Consider the following 26,224-nt stretch of genomic DNA (forward strand, 5'->3'; position numbering starts at 1 on the left):
CCAGGACCTCACCATAAAGCGCAATTTAAGACATAAGGCAAAACATTGATGTGCATTTCGAAAGTATGCAATGGTATACGCTCCACTGCGAAATAAATCAGATATACTTACCTAAAATTGGTCTTTAATTGACGGTAAATTCGGCCATGCTTTTCTCCTATAAATTTTGAAATGAGGCATTGACTCTTGTCAACTTTTGTCCCCGAAGAGACCATAAGTAACCGGAGTGTTTGCTTGGAATTGAGCATCTGGTAAAAATACAGTTATTTTTTTATGGCAGGGCAAATACATATATTTAAGGAAAAATAATGAGGCGATCCATCATATTTCTTAGGTAAAAGCAACTAAGCTGAGACACAAATCGTTATTGATGCTGGCAGTTTGCAAATACACTCTAACAACTATCGTTTCTAGATTCCAGCTAAACTTGGCGCCTTGAAATCAGAGCTTTACGTAAATGATTGCATGCGTTTAATAATATTTTAGAATAAATTGTAATACAAGTGATTACTTTTTCAAACAGTAATGGTAATGCTTCTCTGAGTTTAATTAATTTTTTCGGCAGCTGATTACCAATTATCAATTACTTCTGTGCAGAAAAGGCTAAAGGTCAAGCGTTTGTTACTATACTATTGCGTCAAATCTTTCGGTCACGCGAGGTTGCTCATGGCTTCCCGGCATGCTGCGCCTTTCACTCCGCCATCTTCGTGATTGCGGAGCCTCTGCCTGAATCTGTTGCAATTATTTCATTTAATTTCAAGTGAGTGCCTAGTGAAGGACGATGTAAGGAGGTCCCGCGGCGCCTGGCCTGGGAATTAGTCTGGCCTCGCTATGTTTCCATGAGAGAAGTTGCCACCTATGTTCCGTACCAAACGCAGACACGATTTTCCGAGCTTCATCGCGACCTTATTTGCAGTGCCTATGATCTAGATTCGTACAACATAGCCCTACCATTTAGAGTATATTTTAGAGGAGCGTTGAGCGTAGCCGATGATGCATTCAGAATGAAACACTGAAAAATTAATGACGACAACTTCGAAAATCAACTCCTGTAGAAATAACTGCGCGCAAAAAAGGAACAAGAAAGCCGCACTACTTTATAGTTGTGTCGGTGAGTTAATTTTATGGCAATAAAGTTCGATAGAAAGTCACGAAGTGTCCGGCCCAGCTAGGAATCACTCAGGTGAGCCGAAGGCGGCAGAACGGCTCTCACCTCGGATGAGACCCTATCGCCCCGAATAGCTAAGCACTGGCAACACTGTCGTCTTCTGAACTCTTTCTTTAATTCCTCTCTTCTCATAATGTTCTGTATTGTATTTTCCTTCTTTATATCTGAATGCTGTGCATGTATGTCAAAATTTGTTCTTTGCATTTTGTGACACCTGCCTTGTTTCGAATCGGACTTTAAGTTTTAAATATGTCGATTTCCTTTACCAATTAAGTCCTTATCCTTTTGTTCCCGACTTCTGTTTCATGCCACCGGTCGGTGGCTGATCACGCGTGGACCTATCGCCGGTTAGCCACCAGTCCTGCATTAGATTTAGCACTCGGGTAGAAGTGTTCGTTCCTCTTCCCACCAAAACTAGTAGCTGAGAGCTCGATGAAATATTGGCAGCGTCCTTCCGTCCACGAACCTTCTGTACCATATCGGGATCGAACCGCTGAAGAAAGGCCCCCATTGCTTCGGCTGTTGTTGAAAATGCTGCAGAAATTGGCGCGCTCCTCCTTGAGGCCTGTCGTGCCGTACCTGTAGTGCAGTGTTCAGTGGCATATTTTGGAGGGTAAAGATACCAGATCAAATCTCCATTGCCAGACTGTTCTCACTGTTGGTCGCTAATTAACAATTCATCATCATCATCATCCTCCTCAGCCTGACAATACCCACTGCAAGGCGAAGGCCTCTCCCATATTCCTCCAATTAACCCGGTCCTGTGCGAGCTGCATCCACTTGACTCCTGCGAACTTCTTAACCTCAGCCGTCTACCTTACTCTCTGCTGCCCCGTGCTACGCTTTCCTTCCCTTGGAATCCAGTTTGCTACCCTAAGCAACCAGAGGCTATCCTCTCTTCGCACTACGCGTCCTGCCCATGCCCATTTCTTCTTCTTGATTTCCATTAGAATATCAGTGACTTGAGTTATTTCTCTCACCCACTCTGCGTGTTTTCTATCTCTTAACGTTATCCCTACCATTTTTCTTTCCATAGCCCTCTGCGTTGTCCTCAACGTAAGTAGAATCCTCGTTGTTAGCTTCCACGTTTCAGCCCCATGGGTAAGTACAGGTAAGATGCAACTGTTGTATACTTTCCTCTTTTTATTACCATATTTTATTTACCATATTTACCAAATGTGCGTTTCCTTGAGGTTAAAGTTTGACGAGGTTATCAATGAACCTACCAAGAAAATCGTGTGCCAAAAAATGGAACTTCTTGTTTATGTACGGGTACAGTGGTCAGAATGTCAAAAAAGCGAGAAATGAATGAGAGGCAAAACACCGGCTTAAAAAGAAATTTACTTACGTTTGGCCTCTACACAGAATCCTAGCCGAACCATGAATAAATAGATTATACAGAAGAAGGACGTTCAGGACGGCGTCGAGGTCGGCGGGGAAGCAGGGCGATCAAGACCAACACGATCTGCGCGATGGCAATTCCACACCTTCGTCTTTCTCATCAGCGTCCAGCGAAACGGTCCATCGTCCTCTTCACAATGCCCCCCCCCCCCCCCCCCCCCCAGGGAAAAAGGAGCCGTTCTGGCGACTTAAGGGGACGTAGACACAATGGGGTCGTAGAACGGCTTAAGGCGCTGCACATGAACAGTTTCACGGCCACGGCGTCGCAAATCGGAGGATGGCGTAAGCGGCTCAACAACATAGTTCACTGGTGAAGTGTGGTCGACGACGCGGTAGGGCCCATGATACTTTGAGACCAGTTTTGTTGAGAGGCCGGGGCTGCCGGATGGAACCCATAGCCACACGAGTGAGCCGGGCTCGAAGTGCGGTGCATTCTTCTGAATGGTTTCATGGCGATATTTTTGGCGCCACTGAGAGTCGGTTGTGAATGTCCGTGCAATCTGGCGACATTCTTCTGCGTGCTGTGCAGCTTCGGTCCCTGTGGTACATTCTGATGCATCAGGGTTGTAGGGGAGGACAGTATCAAGGGGAGTAGATGGGTGCCGACCCTACAGCAAAAAGAACGGAGAGAAACCCGTGCTGGATTGCGTAGCAGTGTTGTACGCGTAGGTGATGTAAGGAAGGACAATGTTCCAGTTTGTGTGGCTGGATTTGACGTACTTCGCGAGCATGTCACCGCGGGTGCGATTAAATCGTTCAGTAAGGCCGTTTGCCTGCGGATGGTAGGCGTTGCAAATCCGGTGAATGATTTTGCACTGAGCGAGCAGGGCTTCAACAACCCCCCCCCCCCCCCCCCCCCAGGGAAAAAGGAGCCATTCTGGCGACTTAAGGGGACGTAGACACAATGGGGTCGTAGAACGGCTTAAGGCGCTGCACATGAACAGTTTCACGGCCACGGCGTCGCAAATCGGAAGATGGCGTAAGCGGCTCAACAACATAGTTCATTGGTGAAGTGCGGTCGACGACGCGGTAGGGCCCATGATACTTTGAGATCAGTTTTGTTGAGAGGCCGGGGCTGCCGGATGGAACCCATAGCCACACGAGTGAGCCGGGCTCGAAGTGGCTATCCTGTGGCTATCGAAGTGGCTGAGTAATTCACGAGGAGCACCGTGACGGAGAATGAAGTTCTTCAATAAGAAACCGGCCACATCTCTGGCTGTTGCAGCTGGGAGCACGGCGGTTTCGGCATATCGCGTCAGGTGGTCGACGGCGACAATGACCCAGCGATTGCCATCAGCTGTGTACGGAAGAGGGCCATAGAGGTCAATTCCAATGCGATCGAACGGTCTAAGCGGGCATGTGAGAGGCTGTAGCTCACCAGCCGAACGGTGAGAAGCAGGTTTGCGCCGTTGGCAAGTGAAGCACGATCGAACGTAGCTAAGTACCGAGGTGTAGATACCGCGCCAATAGTAGCGAAGACGGATTCGAGTGTAAGTCTTGAAAACTCCGGCGTGACCGCACTGCGGATCTGCGTGAAGAGCTGTACATATTTGAGTCCGTAAATGGCGCGGAATCACGAGGAGCCATTTCCGTCCACTCGAGTTGTAGTTGCGCCGGTAAAGGAGGTGATCCCGAATCTCATAGTGGGAAGCTTGACGGCGAAGAGCGCGTGAAGGGGTAATCGCTGAATTGTTGGAATGGTAGTCAATAAGGGATGCAATCCATGGATCCTTTCGTTGTTCAGCGGGCATGTCAGCGATGTAGAGGGAAGATACCTCAGAGTCCGAGACGGAGAGGCTGGCAAGGTCGGCTGGCCGCGGTGAGCGAGACAAAGCGTCGGCGTCTGTATGCTTGCGACCAGATTTGTAAATAACACGGATGTCATATTCTTGTAGACGAAGAGCCCACCGTGCCAAGCGGCCGGAAGTGTCCTTGAGCGATGAAAGCCAGCAGAGGGCATAATGGTCCATATCTACATCAAACGAACGGTCGTAAAGGTAAGGGCGAAACTTTGTGAGGGCCCACACGATGGCCAAGCACTCCTTTTCCGTTACAGATTAGTTCGCTTCGGCTTTTATGAGAGTACAGCTGGCATACGCAACTACGTATTCACCGAAGCCGGAGGGGCGCTGAGCAAGCACAGCACCGATGCCGACACCACTGGCGTCTGCATGCACTTCGGTGGGCGCCTGAGGGTCAAAATGGCGCAAGATGGGCGGGGCTGAGAGGAGGCGGCGCAATGTGTTGTAGGCGTCCTCGCATGCTGGTGACCACAGCGAAATATCTGAGGCATTGCCGAGGAGCTGAGTCAGCGGGGCGACAATGGAAGCGAAGTTCCGTATAAAACGCCGAAAGTGTGAGCACAGGCCCAAAAAAACTTCTTAATTGCTTAATGGTAGTAGGCTTCGAAAACTCCGTCACAGATCGAAGTTTGGCGGGATCAGGACGTATACCCTCCTTGGACACAACGTGGCCTAAAATGGTCAGCTCACGAGCAGCGAATCGACCCTTCTTCAAGTTGAGCTGCAGGCCGGCGTTCGCAATGCATGCCAAGACCTGCTTCAGGCGAGAGATGTGGGTCGCAAAGTCCGACGAGAACACCACGATGTCGTCAAGGTAACAGAGGCACGTCTTCCACTTCCGGCCACGCAGTATAGTATTCATCACACGCTCGAATGTAGCAGGGGCATTACAGAAACCGAAAGGCATGACGGTAAGTTCAAAGAGGCCATCGGGGGTGACAAATGCGGTTTTAGGGTGATCTTCCGCAGCCATGGGTACCTGCCAGTAGCCGGATCGTAAATCGAGCAAAGAAAAGAGTTCAGCACCTTGTAAGCAGTCCAATGCATTATCTATACGCGGAAGGGGGTAGACGTCTTTTCTCTTGATTTTGTTGAGGCGACGGTAGTCGACGCAAAAGCGTATAGAACCGTCCTTCTTCCTCACCAGGACAACAGGAGAGGACCACGGACTGTTAGACGGCTCAATCCCGCCATTCTCAAGCATAGTATGAACTTGGGCTTCAATAACTCGGCGCTCGGTGGCAGACACTCGATAGGGACGTTGGCGCAGAGGAGCATGGGAACTGGTGTCAATGTGGTGGGCAACAGTTGATGTGCGGCTCAAAGCAGGCTGATGAGAGTCGAATGAAGAGCGGAACTGATGAAGCAGTGCTAGGAGTTCAGAGCGTTGAGGGCCAGGAAGACTGGCATCGATGGAGCGGAGAAAAACGTCGGCAGAAGACTGGTCTAGCGCAAGAACAGGCGGTGTGAGTGCAGCCAAGTCAGCGGGCTGCGAAGAGGGTGTTTCGTCAGCGGTGAGAATAGAATCCATGAGCTGGATGGTGCCGAGGCATTCACCGCGACGCAGGGATACGGGAAATGAGAACGGATTAGAAATCCAGAGCGCGGTGGGGCCAGCTGATATAGAAAGTACGGCATAAGGCAGGGGGAGACTTTTCCGGTTTAGAAAGGTAGTTGATGGGGTGAAAAGTACATCGGTACTGCGGGAAAAAGCAGATTCGGTGGCCACAAGAACGAAAGAGCCCGCAGGAAGATCAGTGTGCTCGGCAACGACGACTTTGGGATAAAGAACGTCCGGCGATGGTTCGTCTAGCGCAAAAATCTCCACTTCGGCACGAGCACAGTTTATCACCGCATTATGACGCGATAAAAAATCCCAGCCCAAGATGAGATCATGTGAGTAGGAAGTCAAAACGACGAACTCTATTGCGTACACAACTTCTTGAATAACGACTCGTGCTGTGCACATCGCTATAGGCTCTATAGGCTGGGCATTTGCCGTGCATAGTGAGAATCCTGAAATTGGTGTCGTCACTTTGCGCAATGAACGGCAAAAACTTGCAGCCGTGGCAGAAACAGCAGCGCCGGTGTCGACCAGAGCCAGTACTATAACGCCGTCAACAGAAACTTCAAGCAGATTTTCGGGAGATACGTGATGCCTTTGACAGTTCGCTCGTTGCGCAGTGCTCGCCTCAGGAACTGCGGCATTCAGCTTTCCTCTTGCGCAAGATTGTGACGCCGTCGCAGAGGGGATAGAGAATGGCGACGCGGCGAGGTTGAGCGGCGAGGAGAAAAGGTGGCACGATCATCCTCGACGGAACTTCCAGATGGATCGCCGGCGGCGTACTGACCTCGGGGCGGCTGCCAGGAAGCTGACATTCGGCGCCGTAGAAAATCATCGGGAGTGCGATTTCGGCAGTAGCGGGAAATAGGGCCAGCAAGTCCGCACAAATAAGAGATGGGACGGTTATCACTGGTTCGCCATGGATTGCGGCGCAGCGGACGTGGTGGAACCAAAGGCTGTGGTGCCTGAAGAAATTCTTGCACAGGCCCTCGAGGCGTAGCGTACACCACCGGGCAGCTAGTTGGCCGTGGTCGTGCAGCGACGGCAGCGTACGTCAGCGGTGCGGCAGGAGTGGGGGCGCATGTAAATAGTGGAGTGACAGGGACGACGTCGGTGTATGCGAGGGGCACCACGGCCGGCGCGGTCAGAGGCATGGGCGCTGGCGGAAGGGCAAATGGACGGGCCTCCGCCAGGCGGTCGGCGATGACTTGTCGAAGGGGCGCCCAATTGCGGGACAGCTCGCAGTTTGTTAGCAACAGAGATATTTGGCGAGCAGCTTCCTCGCGGATGAAGTGTTTGAGCTGCTGCAGCAGCGAGGAGGTCTCAGATGTTGCGGAGAGGCCAGAAAGTGACTCTTGTTATGACCGTGCATGGTCCACACTTGCGCGCTCTATTGTTCGCCTGTGGGCATGGACATGTGCTGTGGACATGTGCTGTTGGTACAAGGGCTCTAAGTGAGCCTGTTTCCATGAATCCTTTTGGGTAAGCCTGTTTTTCTTTGTGGAGACCCTGCAAATGCCAAATTGGCCCTGTCAAGGGAACGTCTAGTAAAATAAAAAGAAATGTCGCCCTGTGGGAAATAGCCGGAAGTGCTTTCGTTCAATTGTTCACCCTTCCCGTCGAGAAGCGCTATGGTCAAGTGAGGAATGCCTATTGTCCAAAGGAGACGACGTCCGCTGACGTACAGGACAAGAAAGGAGCATGACGCATACGGCCATTAGAGGAATTCCTGGGAATGCAGGAAAGATTTGCAATTGCCGGAAAAGGGCAATGCTGGGAGCAGTATGTGGCGCGCACGTGCACTTGGGTTTCTGAGAAGGAAATCCACTTGCTGGAACCACGATATCGGATCTTTGCTGAAGAATAGAAATGTACCTCCTCGCCGTTCCCAAGCTCTACCCGCCAACAGGTGACCACGCCCAACGAAACAATACCGGACCAGTCAGTGCATCAGACCATCAGTGCAGTGATGTGTTCGATTGGATGCCGATATCTGAGGGGCGTGCCCTGGAACTGGTTGGTCAGCATCTTCAGAAAGGGGCTGGACATAGGGGGTTTTAAGGACGTTGCAGAGCACGAAATGAGGCTCTGAACCCTGGGTAAACGGCTCATCCAGACGCTTCTCGCTATGAACTCTTAACGCTTGCCATTTTGCTGATATACTCTTTTTTTCATGTAAATGAGTTTTCTCAAAGTGCCATTAAACCTGCTTGTATATATTTTGCCAACTTCGAAGATTCAATCCTTCTTCAACCCGGAGTCTCTGCACGCTACCAAGTGAAGGCCGGGTCGACTTAGCCCCAGCGTCACGACAACTGGTGACCAGCGTTGGGCTCCGAAGCTACAAGCCACAACATCTGGTGATTGGAGGTGGATCTGAAGCTACAAGCCACAACATCTTGTGATCGGAGGTGGCATCTCAAGCAACAAGCAGGAGCAACAATCGGCGAACAAGAGAGCAGCTCGGAACAACGATCGCATGTGTGGGTGTGTGCTTGGTTTTTCTTCTGTGGACCAGGTTTTAGAACAGGGTTAAAATTTAGAACTGGTAAAGAGTGTTGAAACGCCTTAGGTTTGGTAGTTTGCACAGTTGTTTTGGAAGTAGCCGACACTCGGAGCGATCATGGACCTACAAAATCTGCAGAAACCGGAACTGTTGCTATTGTGTGAGGAATTGGGAATTGATACAAGTGGTGTGGCCCGAAAACCCTTGATTATGAAGGCAATCACTGATTTGGGAACCGATGATAAGGAGCTCAGTGAAGCATGGAACCTCATCGGACAAAAAAAGGAGGAGCAACTCAGACAGCAGAAAGAGCGGGAAAAAGAGGAAAAGAGACGTGAGCGTGAAATTGAGGGAGACGCAAGAAGGCTGGAGCAAGAAATTGAGCTCCAGAAATTAGAACTAGAGTTGAGCAAGAGGTCGGGCAATTGTCCCCAGCTAGCGGTACCTCTTCTCAACAAGGAGGCAGATTTCAAGATGTCAAAGTACATGCAGCCAAATGTGATATCAGGGGATATCGGTCTGTATTTGGCTAACTTTGAGCGAACCTGCGAAAAACTGTCCTTCCATCGAGACACTTGGTCTCAGAGATTATTGACGGTTCTGCCCTGCGAGGCAGCGGAGGTTGTAGCGCGGCTTAGCAAGAAGGACGCGGACAACTACGAGAAGGTCAAGGCTTGCCTTCTGAAAAAGTATAGGCTTAGCGCCGAGGCGTTCAGACAACGTTTTCGGAAAGCTAGTAAGACCAGGGACGAGGGTTACCCTGAATTCCTGTACAATTTAAGAGTCAATTTGGGCGAGTGGCTAAAGAGCACTGATTCCTACAGTGATAGGGACGCTGTAGTCGAGCGAATTCTTTTGGAGCAGTTTTATAACTGCCTCCCAGAAAAAGAAAGAAATTGGTTACAGGACCGAGGCGACATTAAGTCGGCAACTGAAGCTACCGAACTCATTAAGGAGTACACTTCGCGCCGACAATTCAGCAACCCAGCAGTGGATAGGCCCCGCAATCCCAAGTTTAGTGTGAATAAGCGTCAGAAAAGGCACTTTGCTAGATTTGCAAACGAAGAAAGGAAGGCTTCTTCAGGCAAACGCCCTAGAAAGGACGGCAGTGAGAAAAGTGGGGAAGTGACCAACGCGCAGAACACAAAGAACAAGCTTGGGGCTAGGAAGCCGCTCACATGCTTTAGGTGTAATGAGCAGGGTCACATTGCCGTCAACTGCCGGAAAGAAAAGATTGCTTTCTCGTATGTCAGTGACTGCGATGAAAATATGCAGCTTTTGGAACCCTACTTGCATGACCTAGTAGTCAACGGGAAGCCTTGCAAGGTACTGCGCGATTCGGCCGCAACGATGGATGTTGTCCATCCGGCGTATGTGTCGCCTTCCGACTATACAGGACAGTGTGCATGGATCCGCCAGGTAGTGGAGGAACAGAGTGTGCGCTTGCCAATCGCGAACGTGGTCATCGAGGGCCCTTTCGGCGAGTTAACAACCGAGGCGGCCGTTTCAGGAAAGCTTCCTAAGTGCTATCCGTATTTGTTTTCCAACAAATCGGACATGCTACTGCGAAAGAGGGGCATCCTTTTCGGAGAGAGAGTTGTGCAAGCCTTAACACGTTCAAAATCGCGAGAACTAGCTACACTGCTCATTCCAGAAAATTCCACAGCGGAGGAAACGGCAGTTAAAGCAGTGGTCGATGCAGAACATAGCGGGTCAGAAAACTTTGAGAGCGAGGCATCTCAGATAAGTCAATTTGAAAGTGAGCTTGATGAGACGCGGAATGAGGACGTTCTTGAGAGTAACCTCTTGCCGCCAGTGTCTAGTAATCTCACGAGACTTCTAAGTGGAACCCGAGAGGACTTAGCTATGGAGTAAGCCAATGATCCCAAGATACAGGAGATAAGGGAGCGCCACCGCACCCCTAATACAGAAAAGAATATTTCTTTCGAGATGAGAAAGGGAGTACTGTATCGCTTATTCAAGGATAAGCGCGGAGTTGAGCGGGACCAATTAGTCGTTCCCTAAAAGTACCGCGAAGACTTACTGCGACTTTCCCATGGCAGCTCGTGGTCATGTCATCTTGGAATAAGGAAAACAAAGCAGAGGCTGTTGCAAGAATACTATTGGCCTGGATGTTTTAAGGACACGGAAAATTTTGCACGGTCATGCGACTCGTGCCAGCGGGTTGGAAAGGCGCAAGATAAGTGGAAAGCTCCGATGGTGTTAGTACCAATCATTACCGAGCCGTTTCACCGGTTAGTAATAGATGTAGTTGGGCCACTTCCTGTGACAGAGTCAGGGTACCGTTATATCCTCACTATGTTATGCCCAGCCACAAAGTTTCCAGAGGCTGTTCCGCTGCGCGAGGTGACGTCCTAGAGCGTAGTGGATTCGCTGCTGTCAGTGTTTGCACGAGTTGGATTCCCTTCCGAGGTCCAAAGTGATCAGGGTAGCGTTTTCACAAGTGTCCTCACTACCTCATTTCTCGAGCGATGCGGCATTAAGGTAGTGCACAGCTCGATCCACCATCCGCAGAGCAACAGCGTAGAAAGATGGCATTCTGTTCTCAAACGAGTCCTGAGGGGACTGTGTTATGGAAACAAGCGCGAATGGTATACCTGCCTGCCTGCAGCACTTTTCGCTTTGCGGTCAGTGCCGCACGAATCCACTGGATTTAGCCCAGCCGAGTTGGTGTACGGAAGGTCACTGCTCTCACCTTTGCGAATGGTTACGCGAAGCCTGGGAGGGGTGCGGAGAAGACCCAACTGTAGTAGAATTCATTCTGAACCTCTTGAATCGCTTACATAACACTAAGGAACTCGTTGAGGCCAGCATGAAATCAGCCCAGGCTCGTTCCAAAGTGTACTATGATAAGTCAGCCCGTCAAAGGACGTTTTGTATCGGGGACCAGGTGATGTTGCTGAGAAGTTCAAGGCAGAATAAGCTCGAAGTACAGTGGGAAGGACCTGCTAAAGTCGTTGCAAAGCTTTGTAACACTAACTACGGAGTGCAAATCCCCGGTAGGCGTAAAGAAGTGCGCATTTATCATTGCAATCTTATGAAGCCTTATGCGCAGAGAGAAGCCAATGTTAATACCTTCCCCAGGAGATGGGTAACAACTTGATTTGCCTCAGCGGAGAAGAAAACAACGCTCAAGAGCTTCTCAAAAAGACGGAGCTCTAGAGAGAGGGCTTATTGCGCGTCAGAGAAAGAGTGCGCTTGCATTGTATGGGCCATTCAAAAATTGCAGTGCTATCTTGGAGGGGCCAAATTCACCATAGAGACGGACCATTGTCCCCTGGCGTGGCTGCAAACTGCAACATCGAAGAACAGTCGCCTTCCGAGGTGGAGTGTGATTTTACAGCAGTACAATTTTGAAATAAGATACTGAAATAAGATACAAAAAGGGGAAGGTAAATGGGAATGCGGACGCGCTTAGCCGCTGTTTCTAAGCGGTCCGAGGTGCTCCTCACCATGTATCCAAATTGATACTCAGGTTCTTTTTTTTTTCGTGCGCTTGTATATGTGTGACTATGTAAAGCAGCAAGTTTGGTTTTCTAGGCATACGTGGGTCCTGAACGTCTTGAGAGCGGGCTTTTCTCGGACAACAATGACAGTTTTCTTTTCACCTGGTCTCTTCAGACGGGAGCCGAGTGCTTGCTTAGACATGTGGTTAAGTTTCAGAGACAGCTCAAGCGATTTGACCTACGACAATCAAGACAACGCGACAAGCAACAGCGAGCTTCAAGCGTTCATGTGCAGGCCATTAAGTCGTCTCTTCATGCAGCAGCTGCGACTGCTGCCCTCCGAGACTCTTCCGGCGGGGGAGGAGGCTGTTATGACCGTGCATGGTCCGCACTTGCGCGCTCTATTGTTCGCCTGTGGGCAGGGATATGTGCTGTGGATATGTGCTGTTGGTACAAGGGCTCTAAGTGAGCCTGTTTCCATGAATCCTTTTCGGTTAGCCTGTTTTGCTTTGTGGAGACCCTGCAAATGCCAAGTTAGCCCTGTCAAGGGAACGTCTAGGAAAATACAAAGAAATGTCGCCCTGTGGGAAATAGCCGGAAGTGCTTTCGTTCAATTGTTCACCCTTCCCGTCGAGAAGCGCTATGGTCAAGTGAGGAATGCCTATTGTCCAAAGGAGACGACGTCCGCTGACGTACAGGACAAGAAAGGAGCATGACGCATACGGCCATTAAAGGAATTCCCGGGAATGCAGGAAAGATTTGCAATTGCCGGAAAAGGGCAATGCTGGGAGCAGTATGTGGCGCGCACGTGCACTTGGGTTTCTGAGAAGGAAATCCACATGCTGGAACCACGATATCGGATCTTTGCTGAAGAATAGAAATGTACCTCCTCGCCGTTCCCAAGCTCTACCCGCCAACAAGTGACCACGCCCAACGAAACAATACCGGACCAGTCAGTGCATCAGACCATCAGTGCAGTGATGTGTTCGATTGGATGCCGATATCTGAGGGGCGTGCCCTGGAACTGGTTGGTCAGCATCTTCAGAGAGGGGCTGGACATAGGGGGTTTCAAGGACGTTGCAGAGCACGAAATGAGGCTCTGAGCCCTGGGTAAACGGCTCATCCAGACGCTTCTCGCTATGAACTCTTAACGCTTGGCATTTTGCTGATATACTATTTTTTTTTCATGTAAATGAGTTTTCTCAAAGTGCCATTAAACCTGCTTGTATATATTTTACTAACTTCGAAGATTCAATCCTTCTTCAACGCGGAGTCTCTGCACGCTACCAAGTGAAGGCAGGGTCGACTTAGCCCCAGCGTCACGACACTCTGCAGGCGCGGAAGGTTGTCGAGGGAGGATGCGCTGCTTGCGCAACTCATCGTAACTCTGGCAGAGGTTTCTATCTTCCGCAACAGCAGTCAAATCCCGGGAGGTTAACATCTGAAATGCATCATGTTCGATGCCCTTCAGGATGTGCTTTTTCTTCTGTGGCTCGGACATCTGAGCGTCTACGCGACTGCACAGGTGGAGTACATCTTCAATGTAACTTGTAAATGTCTCCCCAAGCCACTGGGTTCGATCCTGCAGACGTTGTTCGGCGTGGAGCTTTCGTACTGCTGGACGACCAAAGACGCTTGTAAGACTAGCCTTGAATGAGTTCCAAGTCGTGATATCGGCTTCGTGGTTACGATACCACATGTTGGCAACGCCGGTCAAATAAAATATGACGTTTGTTAACTTCGTGGCGTCGTCCCACTTATTGTACGAACTCATTCGCTCGTACGAAGCAAGCCAGTCTTCGCAGTCAGTGTCGTCAGTCCCGCTGAAGAGCGCAGGGTCTCGCTGGCGTAAGGAGCCAGAGCAGACAATCAGCGGGGTCATCGGGTTGGCTGGGGGGTGTTCGTCGTTAGCCATACAAGTTACCGGGAGCGTGCGAGTGCGAAGCGCCAGCGTGAGACAAGTATATCAGGCCGCACCTCTACCAAATGTAGAAGAAGGACGTTCAGGACGGCGTCGAGGTCGACGGGGAAGCAGGGCGATCAAGACCAACCCGATCTGCGCGATGGCAATTCCACACCTTCGTCTTTCTCATCAGCGTCCAGCGAAACGGTCCATCTTCTTCTTCACATATAAATATTTTGGTCGGTATTTTGCCTCTGCTCATACACTTCCCCGACCGACAAGTCTGCGTCGAGATCCTCGACTTGAATGCAATAAACATTACGTATATCGTTTAACCTCCTTCCCTCAGTGTTGATTACCTCCAGATTGTATCAGGAGCCACCTTTGGGCTAAAATAGCCGTATAAAACGTTGATAGATTACAAGAGGAAATAAACAGATTGTTGAGGTGAACAGGGTTGCTCAGTAGAATCGCAGTCAGATGCTCGGACCTTGCCAGATAGCCTTTGTTCATCTGCCGAGTCGCTGTTCTCCCCAGCCACTGCGCTGAGCACTGTGTGAAAAAGTGCTGCTTAACGGATGCCAAAGAGCCCTCAAAGTAGGGATGTTGAAGAATGTGGGCGAAACGTTCCCCCTACTTCCATCAGCCATGAGGGCTTCACTGTTGCTGTGGAAATGATTATTTTTGGGAATTTTTGTTAAAACCAATACCTCCTGAAAAACATGTTTGGAGTGTCTCCTAGAATTGAAAGGGCTCACCGATCACTGTGACAGTGCATGGATTGCCCGCTATGCGGCGCTAAGAGCTGAATCGAAGTTTCGGTTTTAGTAGCTGAAAGACTGGAATGGCTGGAATGGCGCGTGGCACTCGATCCTATGATTTTGTCCCTTTTAGAGAATTTGAGCCGCAGCGTTTAGGTTGCTGATGAGAGAAAACATGCTTTGAATGTCCCAGAGTTTTGGCAACGCTTCAACACCGGGCTGCAAAAGGCCATTAGTTTGGGCTTCGATATCTAAAAGCGTGTAGAGCGTGATGGTTGATAATACTTTCGCCTGCGGCCTACACTGAACGTTCCGGTAGGTTACAAAGGCAACAGGTTAGAAACTTCCCATATTTCAAGAAGTGCTTGCAGTGGCTAGAAAGGCCACAGAATAGGTATCTAGACTTCATGGTGCATGATTGTATTTTTATGTTACCACTTATATCAACTACTACAAACAAGCAGAAAAAAAGGGAAAATTTCCTGAGATAGAATAAAACGAGGAAATCTGGAATTACCTGACCTCTCAAGTGTCTCTAGGTGATCCGTAGAAAAGAAGGGCTGCTTGGCGCGCAGCTTACGGAAGCCGGTGACGTCGCTGCAAGCTGCCTGCACGGAGTCTGGTCTACCCGCACAGTGCATATTATATGTTCCTAAAATTCCGTGAAGCTTCTGTGTGGAAGAGCACTGTGAGATATGCTTATTTTTTTGTGAAGCAAATCTTAGAGAAGCCTGTGGCATTGCAGGTCATTTTCCGGAGCGTTTGCCGGACCGTACCTCCTTATTAAATAGAAAGTTGTCAATAACGCCTCGTCCTCCACTTTTTCCGCAACGGACAAAGGTTAGGTTTTTTTGAAACTCGCAATTGTGAAATGACGTTAGAAGTAACACAGCAGGTTTCGCAGAGGCTTAAAAATTGAGCCTTAAAGGAAGAGCGGGCTTGATTACTGAGAACTGGATCAAGGGGATAATTAAGCAGGGCTGAGACAATTTTGAGGATGTTTCTGACGTTTTGAGGCGTGCATTTCTTTTTTTGTGAGCGTTATCAGCTGGTGCGCTTGAGCCTTAGTTCATTTTGTTATTTGAAAGTGCATAATACCTAATTGCGCGAACGTTTTCGGACAAGAAAAGCCACTGATGGTATTTTCCAGTCTGAATGCCGCACGAGAATGGGACATGAGCGGTTTGTTGGATGGTAACAGGACTTGCTGTGCCATTTGCCTCACGTTCTTGATACAGAAGATACCCGAGTACAGGGGCACAGCCTATCACTCGCACCCGATGGGGACATGTACAATAAGTGTACAAAAAAAAATACAGATATAAAAAGAACAGCACACCACAAGGCTTAACTGTTGCCGAAACGACAGTTACAAAAGCGTTATGTGCTGCCTGTATATCTGCTAAAGGGCATCTGACAGGGCTGTCCCATGGCGGACTCCCGTTCTGCGGCGGACAGAAAAAACACGAAGCTGCAGGCATTTTCTTCTGGAAGCATTGTTAAAACTCCTGTAACCATTCTAGATACTGGTTTATTTGCAGATGTTTTCACATCCTGAACTATCAACAACGGAAGCAAAAGTCGCGCAATCCATGAGTTGTCGCCCTGTTGCGAACACTTGCACTCTTTCATGTAGAATTGAAAATGCTAGCTGTCTTATTTTGTTGCACAATACATCTTCCCGTTCACACTAATAAGGTCCCTTGTCTCTCTGGTTTTGGAATGACGCCGTAGCTTTTGAGGATACAGTTTTTTTAGGCGAAATAAACGAACATTCAGCGTAGCGCTGTGCAGACCGCTTGGTATATTTCCACAGGTATGGACTTTGATCGTACAGAGAGATATACTTGAGTATAATATTCAGCTTTCCTGATTTTCCAGAATCGGTTACAAGTTTTAGCGGCGTCAGACTGAAGCACATCAGGAATTGGAACAGTGCGAGCACGCTCATAATCATGCTACTGTAGAGTACGTCGTTTGCGTCGATTTATCTCTTAGTGCAAAGGCATACATGTGAAGTCATTATTGCCGCTGAAAGCTGATATTTTTGCTTTTTTGTGACGTCTGCTGCATGTTTGTGGCTTTGAATAGGTTAAAACAGTAATGCTCATAGGTGCTCATCCCCAATTCACTCCGGGTTGGTCAATTTTGATATATGTGTAAAAGAATCTTAATCCGAGAGAAGTAGGTACGTACATTGCTGATTAATTGCCATTGCCATTATGTACAAACCCCTTTTGAGGGAGGCCATGCATATGTCACCTTGTTAAAATATGGGTCTCATAAAGAGTGAAGGTACGGTCAAAATGATAAAAGAATGCAGCATAGAATTATACATGCCTTCCGAGTCGTCTTATAAATTTGTTCGCTATCTATTTTGGGCCTCTTCGGTTCAAATTCTCCTGTAAAAAACAAACAAAGCGTGGTTATCTAGTGGGCTCTTTGGAAATATGAAAATGTTCTATGCGCCTATTGCTTTTTTTTATTGTTTTAGAACCATTGGCTCAGACAATATTCCATGCCTCATACCAGCAGATAATAGTGAAAATATGTGAACAATTATCGCAGGAGAGGGAAATTTGATTGCGATATTTGAATTAAGTATAATGCTTGCGTTAGTGCTGTCAGAGAGACGTTCAAGACAATGACCTCTTACAGATGAATTCGCCTTGTGACCAGCTGAACTAAAGAAACTATAAAACATAATAGCTGTTTTGGTGCTATCTAGAGCAGAACCAGAAATTAAGCTAATCATTGTAATCGTAACAGATTCTTGCATTCCGAGACCACCCTAAAAACGAGGCGATAACCATGGCTCAATCTAAATATGGAAATTATTAGACATCAGAACACACGGTAGGAGGCAAGTCTCAGCTCGGCATGTGTCATTTTTCTCAGCTGCAGGCCTCGTATCAGCAATGCCATTAAAGGTTCTAATTATATTTCCACCATTCTGAGTGTTCTATTCTCAGCAGCCGACAGACGAGGCAGTGGCAGTAACGCAAAAAGTCTTTATTTCGAGAAAGCAGCGCGCTTTTATAGGCAACGCTGCAGCGAGCGCCAGCACACGTCATCGCTGTGCAATCTTATCACAACCCGTGGCCGGTACGCAACATTCCTTCCTCCTTAAATTAAAACTACATGCGTTTCTTTCCGCGATTATAACTGGAGGCTTGATAGCGATCCGGTGGACGTCTTGTGCGATTACTTCTTCGCAAAGGGGCCTCTTCGGGTGACGCCATGGTTGTAGCCGTGGTGATGTTTGAGAGCTGCGCTGCTGTGTTTTCTGCCTCAAGCTGCGATGCCGGGTGCCCTCTTGAAGCGAGGTCACCTAAACATCCGTCCTCAAGCTGTTCCGCAGTAGGACCGCTGACCAAGGAGTCCCCAGAGGGTTCACTTTCTGAGGGTGTTGCTAGAACGCCCTGGTGACTGCAGGTAATTGCAGCAAGTACTGCTTCTTTCTCGACGTCCGGGTGGATTGATGTCTTTGGCCCAGAAGTCCATCTGGGTCTCAAATTGTCGATATGCACAAAACGAAGATTATCACCGACTTTGACTACAAATGTAGAGTCGCTTACGTGTTGTGCCAGGACAGCTTCCTCCCCCGACAGGGTTTCCCCTCTTGGGGTCTCCACGAAAACTGGATCACCAACTTCATTCCGCGAGTCCCTTTCTCGGCCCTCGTTGCGATGTGTGGCGTCTCGGTCTTGACGGCTCCTCATGTCCTGCACTAAACTTGGTTTCAAGAGTGAAAGCTTTATCGAGGTTGTCGCTTCAGGAATAGCTCCGCCAGCATTCTTCCCGTTGCGGAATTTAGGGTGTTTCTGTAAGCAAGAAGTCAATAATTCGCTGATGCAAAGTTCTGCGCTGGCCTGTTAAGTTATCGTGAAGCACTTGCTTGAGCAGAGAAGCTTTTGTCGTCTGAAAATGCCTTTGTGCTGCCCCATTCGACGAAGCATTGTACGGTGGCATACGAGTGTGTCAAATCCCGTGAGAAGCGGCGAACTCAGAACTCTTGCGAAGTAAACTGAGGTCCGTTATCACTGACCAGTTCTTCTGGGTAGCTATACGCTGCAAATATATCCTTGAGACAGTCTATTGTTTTTGACGTCATTGTAGTGTGGATGCATTTTGATTCTATCCACTTTGAGTAAGAGCCTGCTAGAAGGAATAAGTTGGAGCCATCCTTCATGGCGAAGTCGACATGGACTCTGCCAAACAAGAGTTCGATAAGTCCATGGATGAAGTGGTCCGGGTGCCTTTGCAGGCAAGGTCGTTTGACACACTTTACATTGATATTCTTGTCAATCAACGGCCACCAAACAAAAGGCCTCGCGAGCATCTTCATTCTTTGCTTTCCGGGGTGCTCTTCGTGTAGCAATGCTAACACTGCGTTTCGAAGTTTATCTGGAATGATGACTCGCTGGCTCCACGTGACGCAGCCTAGCTCGTACGATAGTTCGTTTCGACGAACGTAAAAGGGCTGAAGCTTATCATCGTAGTGCGCGGGCCAGCCAGTTAAGGTGAACTGCACGACTTTGAAAAAAATTCGGTCCCTTTTAGTCGCACCAGCCACTTGATTCAGGGTAAGAGGCGTTTAATAAAAAATGGCAAGGCGTTCTTTACTGTTGTCTTGCTTCTTGATTAGAAGTGGCAGCCTCGAAAGTACGTCAGCAATATCCATGTTTTGCTGTTTCAGTACCGCAGCCTGTACTGATAAGATGCTAAGGTGATAGCCCAACGCTGAATTCTCGCTGCAGCCAGAGACGTAATTCGCTTATCTGATGTCAAATTGCCCAACAGCGGTTGGTGGTCTGTATACAGAGTGAATATGCGTCCATACAGGTATCTATGAAACCTGCCTAGACCAAATATTATAGTCAGGGCTTCCTTCTCGCCTTGCGCGTAGTTGCGCTCTGCTGCGTTCAGTGTTCCGGAGGCAAAGGCGATGGGCCTCTCTGACCCATCGGGCATGACGTGATAAATTACGGCCCCAAGACCGTAGGCGAATGAGTCGCAGCTTAACCCGACAGACGTTTTCACGTCGTAAAAGGTCAGAACTTCAGTGTCGATGAGGCGCCGCTTAGATTCCACAAAAGATCTTGAGCATGCGTCCGTCCACAACCAATTCTTGTCCTTTTTTAAAAGGTCGTACATTGGCGCAGCAACTGTTGCTAAGTCTGATGAATTTTGCGTAGACATTCAGTAGACCCAAGAAGGCTCGCAGTTCAGTTATGCTGCTTGGCCGAGGTGCTTCCATGATTGCTTTTATCTTTGCCGCAGTTGGAAAAAATCCATCTGCTGTCACTTCGTGCCCAAGATAAACAACCGACTGCTTTAAGAAATCACATGTCTGTTCTTTTACTGTGATATTGTGCTTTGCTAGTCTTTCAAGCACCTTTTCCACAGTTTTCTGAGTCTATGTTGTCACCTATGACAATGACGTCGTCAATATAGCTTTGCACTTTTGGAATTTCTTTTAAAACCTGGTCCATTAATGACTGAAAGATAGCGGGGGTGCTGGAGATTCCATACGAAAGCCAGTGAAACAAATAATCCGAGATGCGTGTTCACAGTTAACAACGTTTTGCTTTCCTCAGCAAGTGGCACATAGGCTTGCGATAGATCCAGAAAGCAGATCCTGGCTCCGGCAAGCATATAATACAAATCTTCCGCCAATGGCAAAGGGTAATGATCCGTTTTCAGAACAGGATTAACCGTGACTTTGTAGTCGCCGCATAACTTTAATCCTGCGCCGCCTTCCTTCGCAACCACCACCAAAGGCGTTGCGCAATCGTTTTCGTGACTCTTTTCAGTATTTCGGCTTGCTCGAGCTTTTCCAATTCTTTTGCCACTACTTTTTTTATGGCAAACGGTACTGGCCGTGTTTTTGCGAAGACTGGTCGAGCCCCTTTTAAAAAATGCGATCTTCGCAGTTTTTGACTACCCCTGGGGTGCTCTTGAAAACCTCGGAATACTTCTTCCGTAAAGCTTCTACCCTCTACTCCAGTGGTCTCTCCGAGGACATGATGTATACTGCTTTCTAGTTTAGTTTTTCTAGCCATTTTCTTCCCATGAGAGCGGGCATCGACGCTCCGTTTTCTTGCGTTATCACAACGGGCAAAGTGATTTTACTTCTTTCTTGGTCTACCAAAACCTTTGCCTCTCCAAGTACTTTCAGCTTTTCCCCTGTGTGTGTGGGCACCGACACATCTGTTGGCACGCAATTATCATAGAAACAGTCTTTCATTCAATGTTGAGGTTTACGCTGTAGCCCCTTGAATGTTTGCCTGAGTAAAACACAGTAAGACAGCCCAATTCTTCGGATTCGTCGTCTGTGGTGTCGACGTAACTGACATTTGTTGAACTCCTTTCTTGCAGACGGCTCGCAACGCCCCTTTTTGTTACAATTTCGGCAAGTGTGGTTCCAATACCAACATTTTTTTGCCGCATGACGCTTTCCGCAATGCCTTCAAGCACTACGCAGCTCTTCATCTTTCTTATCTTTCGACCGTGCAACTTCCTTCCATTTCTTTGCCTTATCACGGTCTCGTTCATCGTGAATGGCGTTCACGTTGGGCAGTTTTCTGCCAAGCTCATGCATTTGCTTCGCCTGTTGCGCAACTAGCTCTTTGTCTAGAGCCATTTTGCATGCCACCTCGAATGTCAGGTCTGCTTGTGCAAAAAGAGCTCGTTGCGTTTCTTCATCACGCAAACCAGCTACCAGTCTGTCCCTTAGGACATCATTTAGAAACGTGCCGAAATTGCAATCTCTTGCAAGGTTATTCAGTTCAGTGATGAAACACTTGACACTTTCATTTTTATGCTGCATTCGCCGATGAAATTTACAACGCTCTGCAATGATTGAGTGAGCTGGGCTGAAATGAGCTTCTAAAAGCTTTTTAATTTCACCGAATGTCTTACGAGACAGCAATTCAGGCATCACTATCTTTAACTCTTCATATGCTTCTGCTCCGAGTACACTGAGAAAAAAACTTCTGTTTCTTGTCTTCAGGGACGTCATTTATGTCTACGTAGTTCTCAAATCGTTCAAAATACGAGCGTATGTTGTCACTTTTCGGGTTGAATTCTGTCATCCTGGCGAGCTTAGGGCCATGGCCTGGTTCTGCCATAATGAGTAAACTTCACTTATCTGTAGAGCTGATTTCCTCGAGGCGCCTTGTCCGTAGTGCCCGTTACCGTTCGCTTGCTCCAACCTGCCGCTGAAGTTCATGCAAGGGCTCCGTGGCGCCTCGCTTCCTCACGGCGTTCTTGCACTGCTCCGGGCCGTCGACGAAATCCTGGCTGCAAGAGCTCCGTGTCGCCTTGCACCGGGGATTGTTCACCCTAGTGACTGCTGCTGGCCCGCAGCGCTTAACTGCACGCTGGATCCCATCCTCGTCGCCAGATGTGCTATTCTCAGCAGCAGACAGACAAGTCAGTGGCAGCAAGGCAAAAGCCTTTATTCCGAGAAAGCAGAGCTCTTTTATAGGTAACGCTGCAACGAGCGCCAGCACACGTCATTGGTGTGCAATCTTATCACAATCCATGGCCGCTACGGAACACGGAGAAAGCAGAATGGTCTAGCGGCAGGGTGTCTTTATACCCTAAGGGTTTAGTCTGGCCCGTTCGGTTTTTTCTGCATTCTTTTTCGGTCAGCGAAACGTTGTCTCGTTCCAGAAGTTTGCCATCTCTCTTGATACTTCATCTCTGCATGTTATTACGTGCTTTCAGAGTGCAATAAGTTCGGTAGCAGAGAGATCATTAAAAAGAAAATACCGCGAAAGGAACACGAAGAACGGAAAGTACGGCGTAGACAAGCACTAACTTGGAACAGAGGTTTATTGCTGAGATCAGGAATTTGTACTAGCCACTTAAAAAAAAACACATAAAAAGCCTCCCTTCGGAAGTTTAGGCCAAGAGAGCCATATCTGTTACCCATGGCAGACTACGAAATTGATTTTTTAGCCTGTACATTGTATTGATAGTCTTATTGACAAAACTTCCTGTTTAATTTTACTGTCATCCCCAGCAATGAGCGGCACGTGTTTTTTACGATTCTTCTTTCTTTTTCACCTAAGCCTCCGATGGGCGGCTGCCTCCGTTATGTGTTTTTTCAGTCTCTCTCTGCCTGTCCCTCCCTCTCTCCCTCCCCCCTCTATCTCTCTCTCTCTGTATATATATATATATTGTAGCGCGGTAATCTTCATCTCTTCATCGTTATAGCCACTGACATGCGTCGCGTGCTGCCGCTTTCAGACGAAGTTGGTCGTTGTCTGTGTGATTCGCTACGCCTATCCACTGTGGCCATCCGCATACTCAAGGCAAGAAAAGTCAGCTTTTCGAGATGCTTCATAGCGTGGACACCAGGCCATGGGACTGTCAAAGGTAACCAACGTGCCGACGCCAATGCCCGAGCATACGCCAACCGGGGGGCGCACAACGACGGGGAACCGGACGCAGTCACTAGACGCTATGGAGCCATCCTTGAACATCAAAGAGCCTTAAGAAGGATCTATCCACCTCCCCACGAAGACCTCAATAGAGAGCAATCGGTTGCCTGGAGACAGCTACAGACTAACACATACCCCAATCTGAGTCTACTCAGTAAAATCCACCCCACTACATATGAAAATAAATGCCCACTATGCGGAGAACCCCCTACACTCTACCATGTTACATGGGCCTGTCAAAAAACAGGTAGCACCAATAAACACCACACCAACACCGGAGCAGTGGGAGGCTGCGCTGTCCTGCTCGACGCCTGACGACCAGCTCAAGCTGATTGACAGAGCGCGCAAGACGGCAAAGGCCACTGGGGCCCTGGACTGAGGGCCCCACCAACGCCGGGAGAATTCCCTTTGTGTAAATAAAATTTTTCATTCATTCATTCGCTACGCCTTATGCCCCGCTGCGAGCTCATCCCGAGCAGCTGGATCCATCTGCGTCGACTGAATAAACACACCCCTACAACTGTTGGAGGTGCGGGGTATGTTCCCGTCCACCCTGGAGCTAAGAAGCCGCACGTTACCCTCGGCTTCCAGCATGCCGGACGACACTGCCTCGACATTGTCGCCCCTTCCAACCACCGTGCTGTGTTCTGGAGCTCTACGGCAGCGTGATCCGTACCTCTTCAGTGGCACAGCCGACCAAGACGTCGATGATTGGTTGTCGGCATATGAGCGCGTCAGTAGTTACAACAGATGGGACGACGCTATCAAGCTAGTAACGTAATCGTTTATCTGACTGACATGGCGAACCTCTGGTTTCGCAACCATGAGGCAGACCTGCAATCTTGGTCTGCATTTAAAAAGAATTTTGCGGAAGTGTTCGGCCGCCCTGCAGTTCGCTAGCTCCGGGCAGAACAACGCTTGCGTGAGCGCACTCAGCATGCCGAAGAGTCGTTCACCAGTTATATAGAAAACATCGTGGACCTGTGCAAGGGCGTCGATCTGCTAATGTCCGAAGCGGATAAGATCGAAAGCATCAAGAAAGGCATCTCTGACTATGTGTGCCAGATGCTCTGGGTGAAAAATTCTGCCACGGTCAGTGACATGATCTTTGCCAGAGCTACGACGTGCTTCGTAAGAAGCGCGCTTCTACCCGGCGGTCCGGTGTTAGAGACGACGTCATCTCTACACTAGCGCTGGGCGGTTCTACCCCATCAGAGGACACCCCTTTGCTTCAACAAATCAAAGCCTTGGTTCGGGAAAAGGTCGCCCGCCAGCTGTCACTGGTCCCTCAGTTACAGGATACTGGCCGCCTTGCTCCTGACATAGCTCCGTCTTTGGCCCCTACCATACGGCGTGCTGTGCAAGATCACGTCGCTGATGTCCTTCCGCCCAGCTCCATGCTCCCACCCAGCCCTGTGCCGGCGCACGTAACGGCACCACTGTCTTACGCCCAAGTTGCGGCCAGGCCGCTAATGCCATCAGCATCTCTTTCCTACCAGGCCGCTCCTTCCAACCTTCCTTCGCCTTTGCCTGGGTCTGCATTCCATGTCCCTATTCCAAGGCTACGCCAACTCCCTACGAACCCTTGGCGTACCGCGGACAACCGGCTAATCTGCTACTCTTGCGGGCTGCCGGGCCATGTCGCACGCCTCCCCGACCACACCAAACTTCGCGCAGTTGCAGAGTTTCCGAAGCCAACCTTCCCGAAGCAGCTCCTGAGCTTTATCGGCCTCTGCTTCTACTTTCGACGTTTTATCTTGAACTTCGCATCTATCATCGCCCCTCTGACCCAGCTCCTTGCCGGCAGCTCGGACCTTTCCGCCTGGACTCTAGCCTGCGATAAAGCCTTCGACACTTTACGCCGCGTTTTGGTTTCGCCTCCCATTCTACGCCACTTTTATCCGACTGTGCCTATGGAGATCCACACTGATGCCAGCGGTATTAGGCTTGGTGCCGTCCTTACCCAACGTAAGCCTGGTTACAGCGAGTATGTTGTGGCATACGCCAGCCGAACATTGACGAAAGCAGAATCTAATTATTAAGTCACAGAAAGAGAACGTTTGGCCATTATTTGGGTCATCGGAAAATTTCGTCCCTATGTGTATGGCCGACCGTTTTACGTTGTGACCGATCACCACGCTTTGCGCTGGCTGGCCTCTCTGAAAGACCCATCCGGTCGCCTTGCTCGCTGGGCTCTCCGTCTCCAGGAGCTTGACCTTCATGTCATTTATCGATCAGGCCTGAAGCATACGGACGCGGATGCTCTTTCCCGCTCGTCATTGCCCAGAGATACTTCGTCTGACCACGTCTGTGCCTACGATTTGTCGACTCTTGCCACTATCGACACGGCTACCGAGCAGCGGAATGACCCCTGGGTTAATGCACTTTTGGATTTTCTCTCAAGTCCTAATCCCGGTCATTCATCCAAAGCGCTCCTTCGCCAAGCCCACCACTTCTCCATCCGTGATGGTCTTCTCTATCGTCGCAATTATTTGCTTGATAGACGGAAGTGTCTTCTAGTCATCCCGCGTCATCTCCGTGCCGACATTTGTGCTGCGTACCATGGTGACCCACAATGTGCTCAAGGTGGCGTGTTGAAAACCTACACGCGCCTACGTCTGCGATTTTACTGGCGTGGAATGTACCGCTTTGTACGACATTTCGTGCGCGCTTGCGAATCTTTTCAACGCCCCAAAACTCCTCGGACGTCCCCTGCTTCGTTGCAGCCGTTACCCTGCCCTGCTGGTCCGTTTGACCGCGTTGGCATAGATCTCTATGGCCGTCTTCCTACTACTCCTGCTGGAAACCGGTGGATTATCGTGGCAGTAGACCATCTTACTCGCTACACTGAAACATCACCGTTACCCTCTGCCTCCACAAGAGACGTTGCTTTGTTCCTTCTCAACAGCTTGATTCTTCGCCACGCGACTCCGAAGGAACTGCTCAGTGACCACGGACGCGCTTTTTTGTCCGACGCTCTCGAGGCCCTACTGAAAGAATGCCGCATCATTCATCGCACTGCCACTTATTACCACCCTCAGACGAATGGCCTGACAGAATGCTTCAACCGTACTCTGAGTGGCATGCTGGCCATGTACGTCAACGACGCTCATTCCAACTGGGACCACGTTCTTCCCTTCGTAACCTGCGCGTACAACAATACGATACAGACCACCACTGTATTCTCTCCCTTCTTTCA

At 49.2% G+C, this 26,224-nt stretch overlaps 1 protein-coding gene across 2 annotated transcripts in view; it reads right to left on the minus strand.

The window, feature by feature from the left end:
* The window catches only part of LOC146177634 (uncharacterized), a 130,502-nt gene that overhangs the window by 73,787 nt on the left and 30,491 nt on the right, over positions 1–26,224 (minus strand). For both annotated transcript variants that reach the window (XM_084580525.1, XM_084580524.1), the window contains exons 3-4: positions 16,913–16,974; positions 112–248 (exon numbers count right to left, since the gene is read on the minus strand). In XM_084580525.1, the coding sequence (XP_084436651.1) occupies positions 112–248; positions 16,913–16,974 (199 nt within the window). The remainder of the gene's footprint in view (positions 1–111; positions 249–16,912; positions 16,975–26,224) is intronic.

The sequence above is a fragment of the Amblyomma maculatum genome, chromosome 10 (genome assembly GCF_055883805.1).
Source record: "Amblyomma maculatum isolate TAMU_Amacu chromosome 10, ASM5588380v1, whole genome shotgun sequence".
Classification (NCBI taxonomy): domain Eukaryota; kingdom Metazoa; phylum Arthropoda; class Arachnida; order Ixodida; family Ixodidae; genus Amblyomma; species Amblyomma maculatum.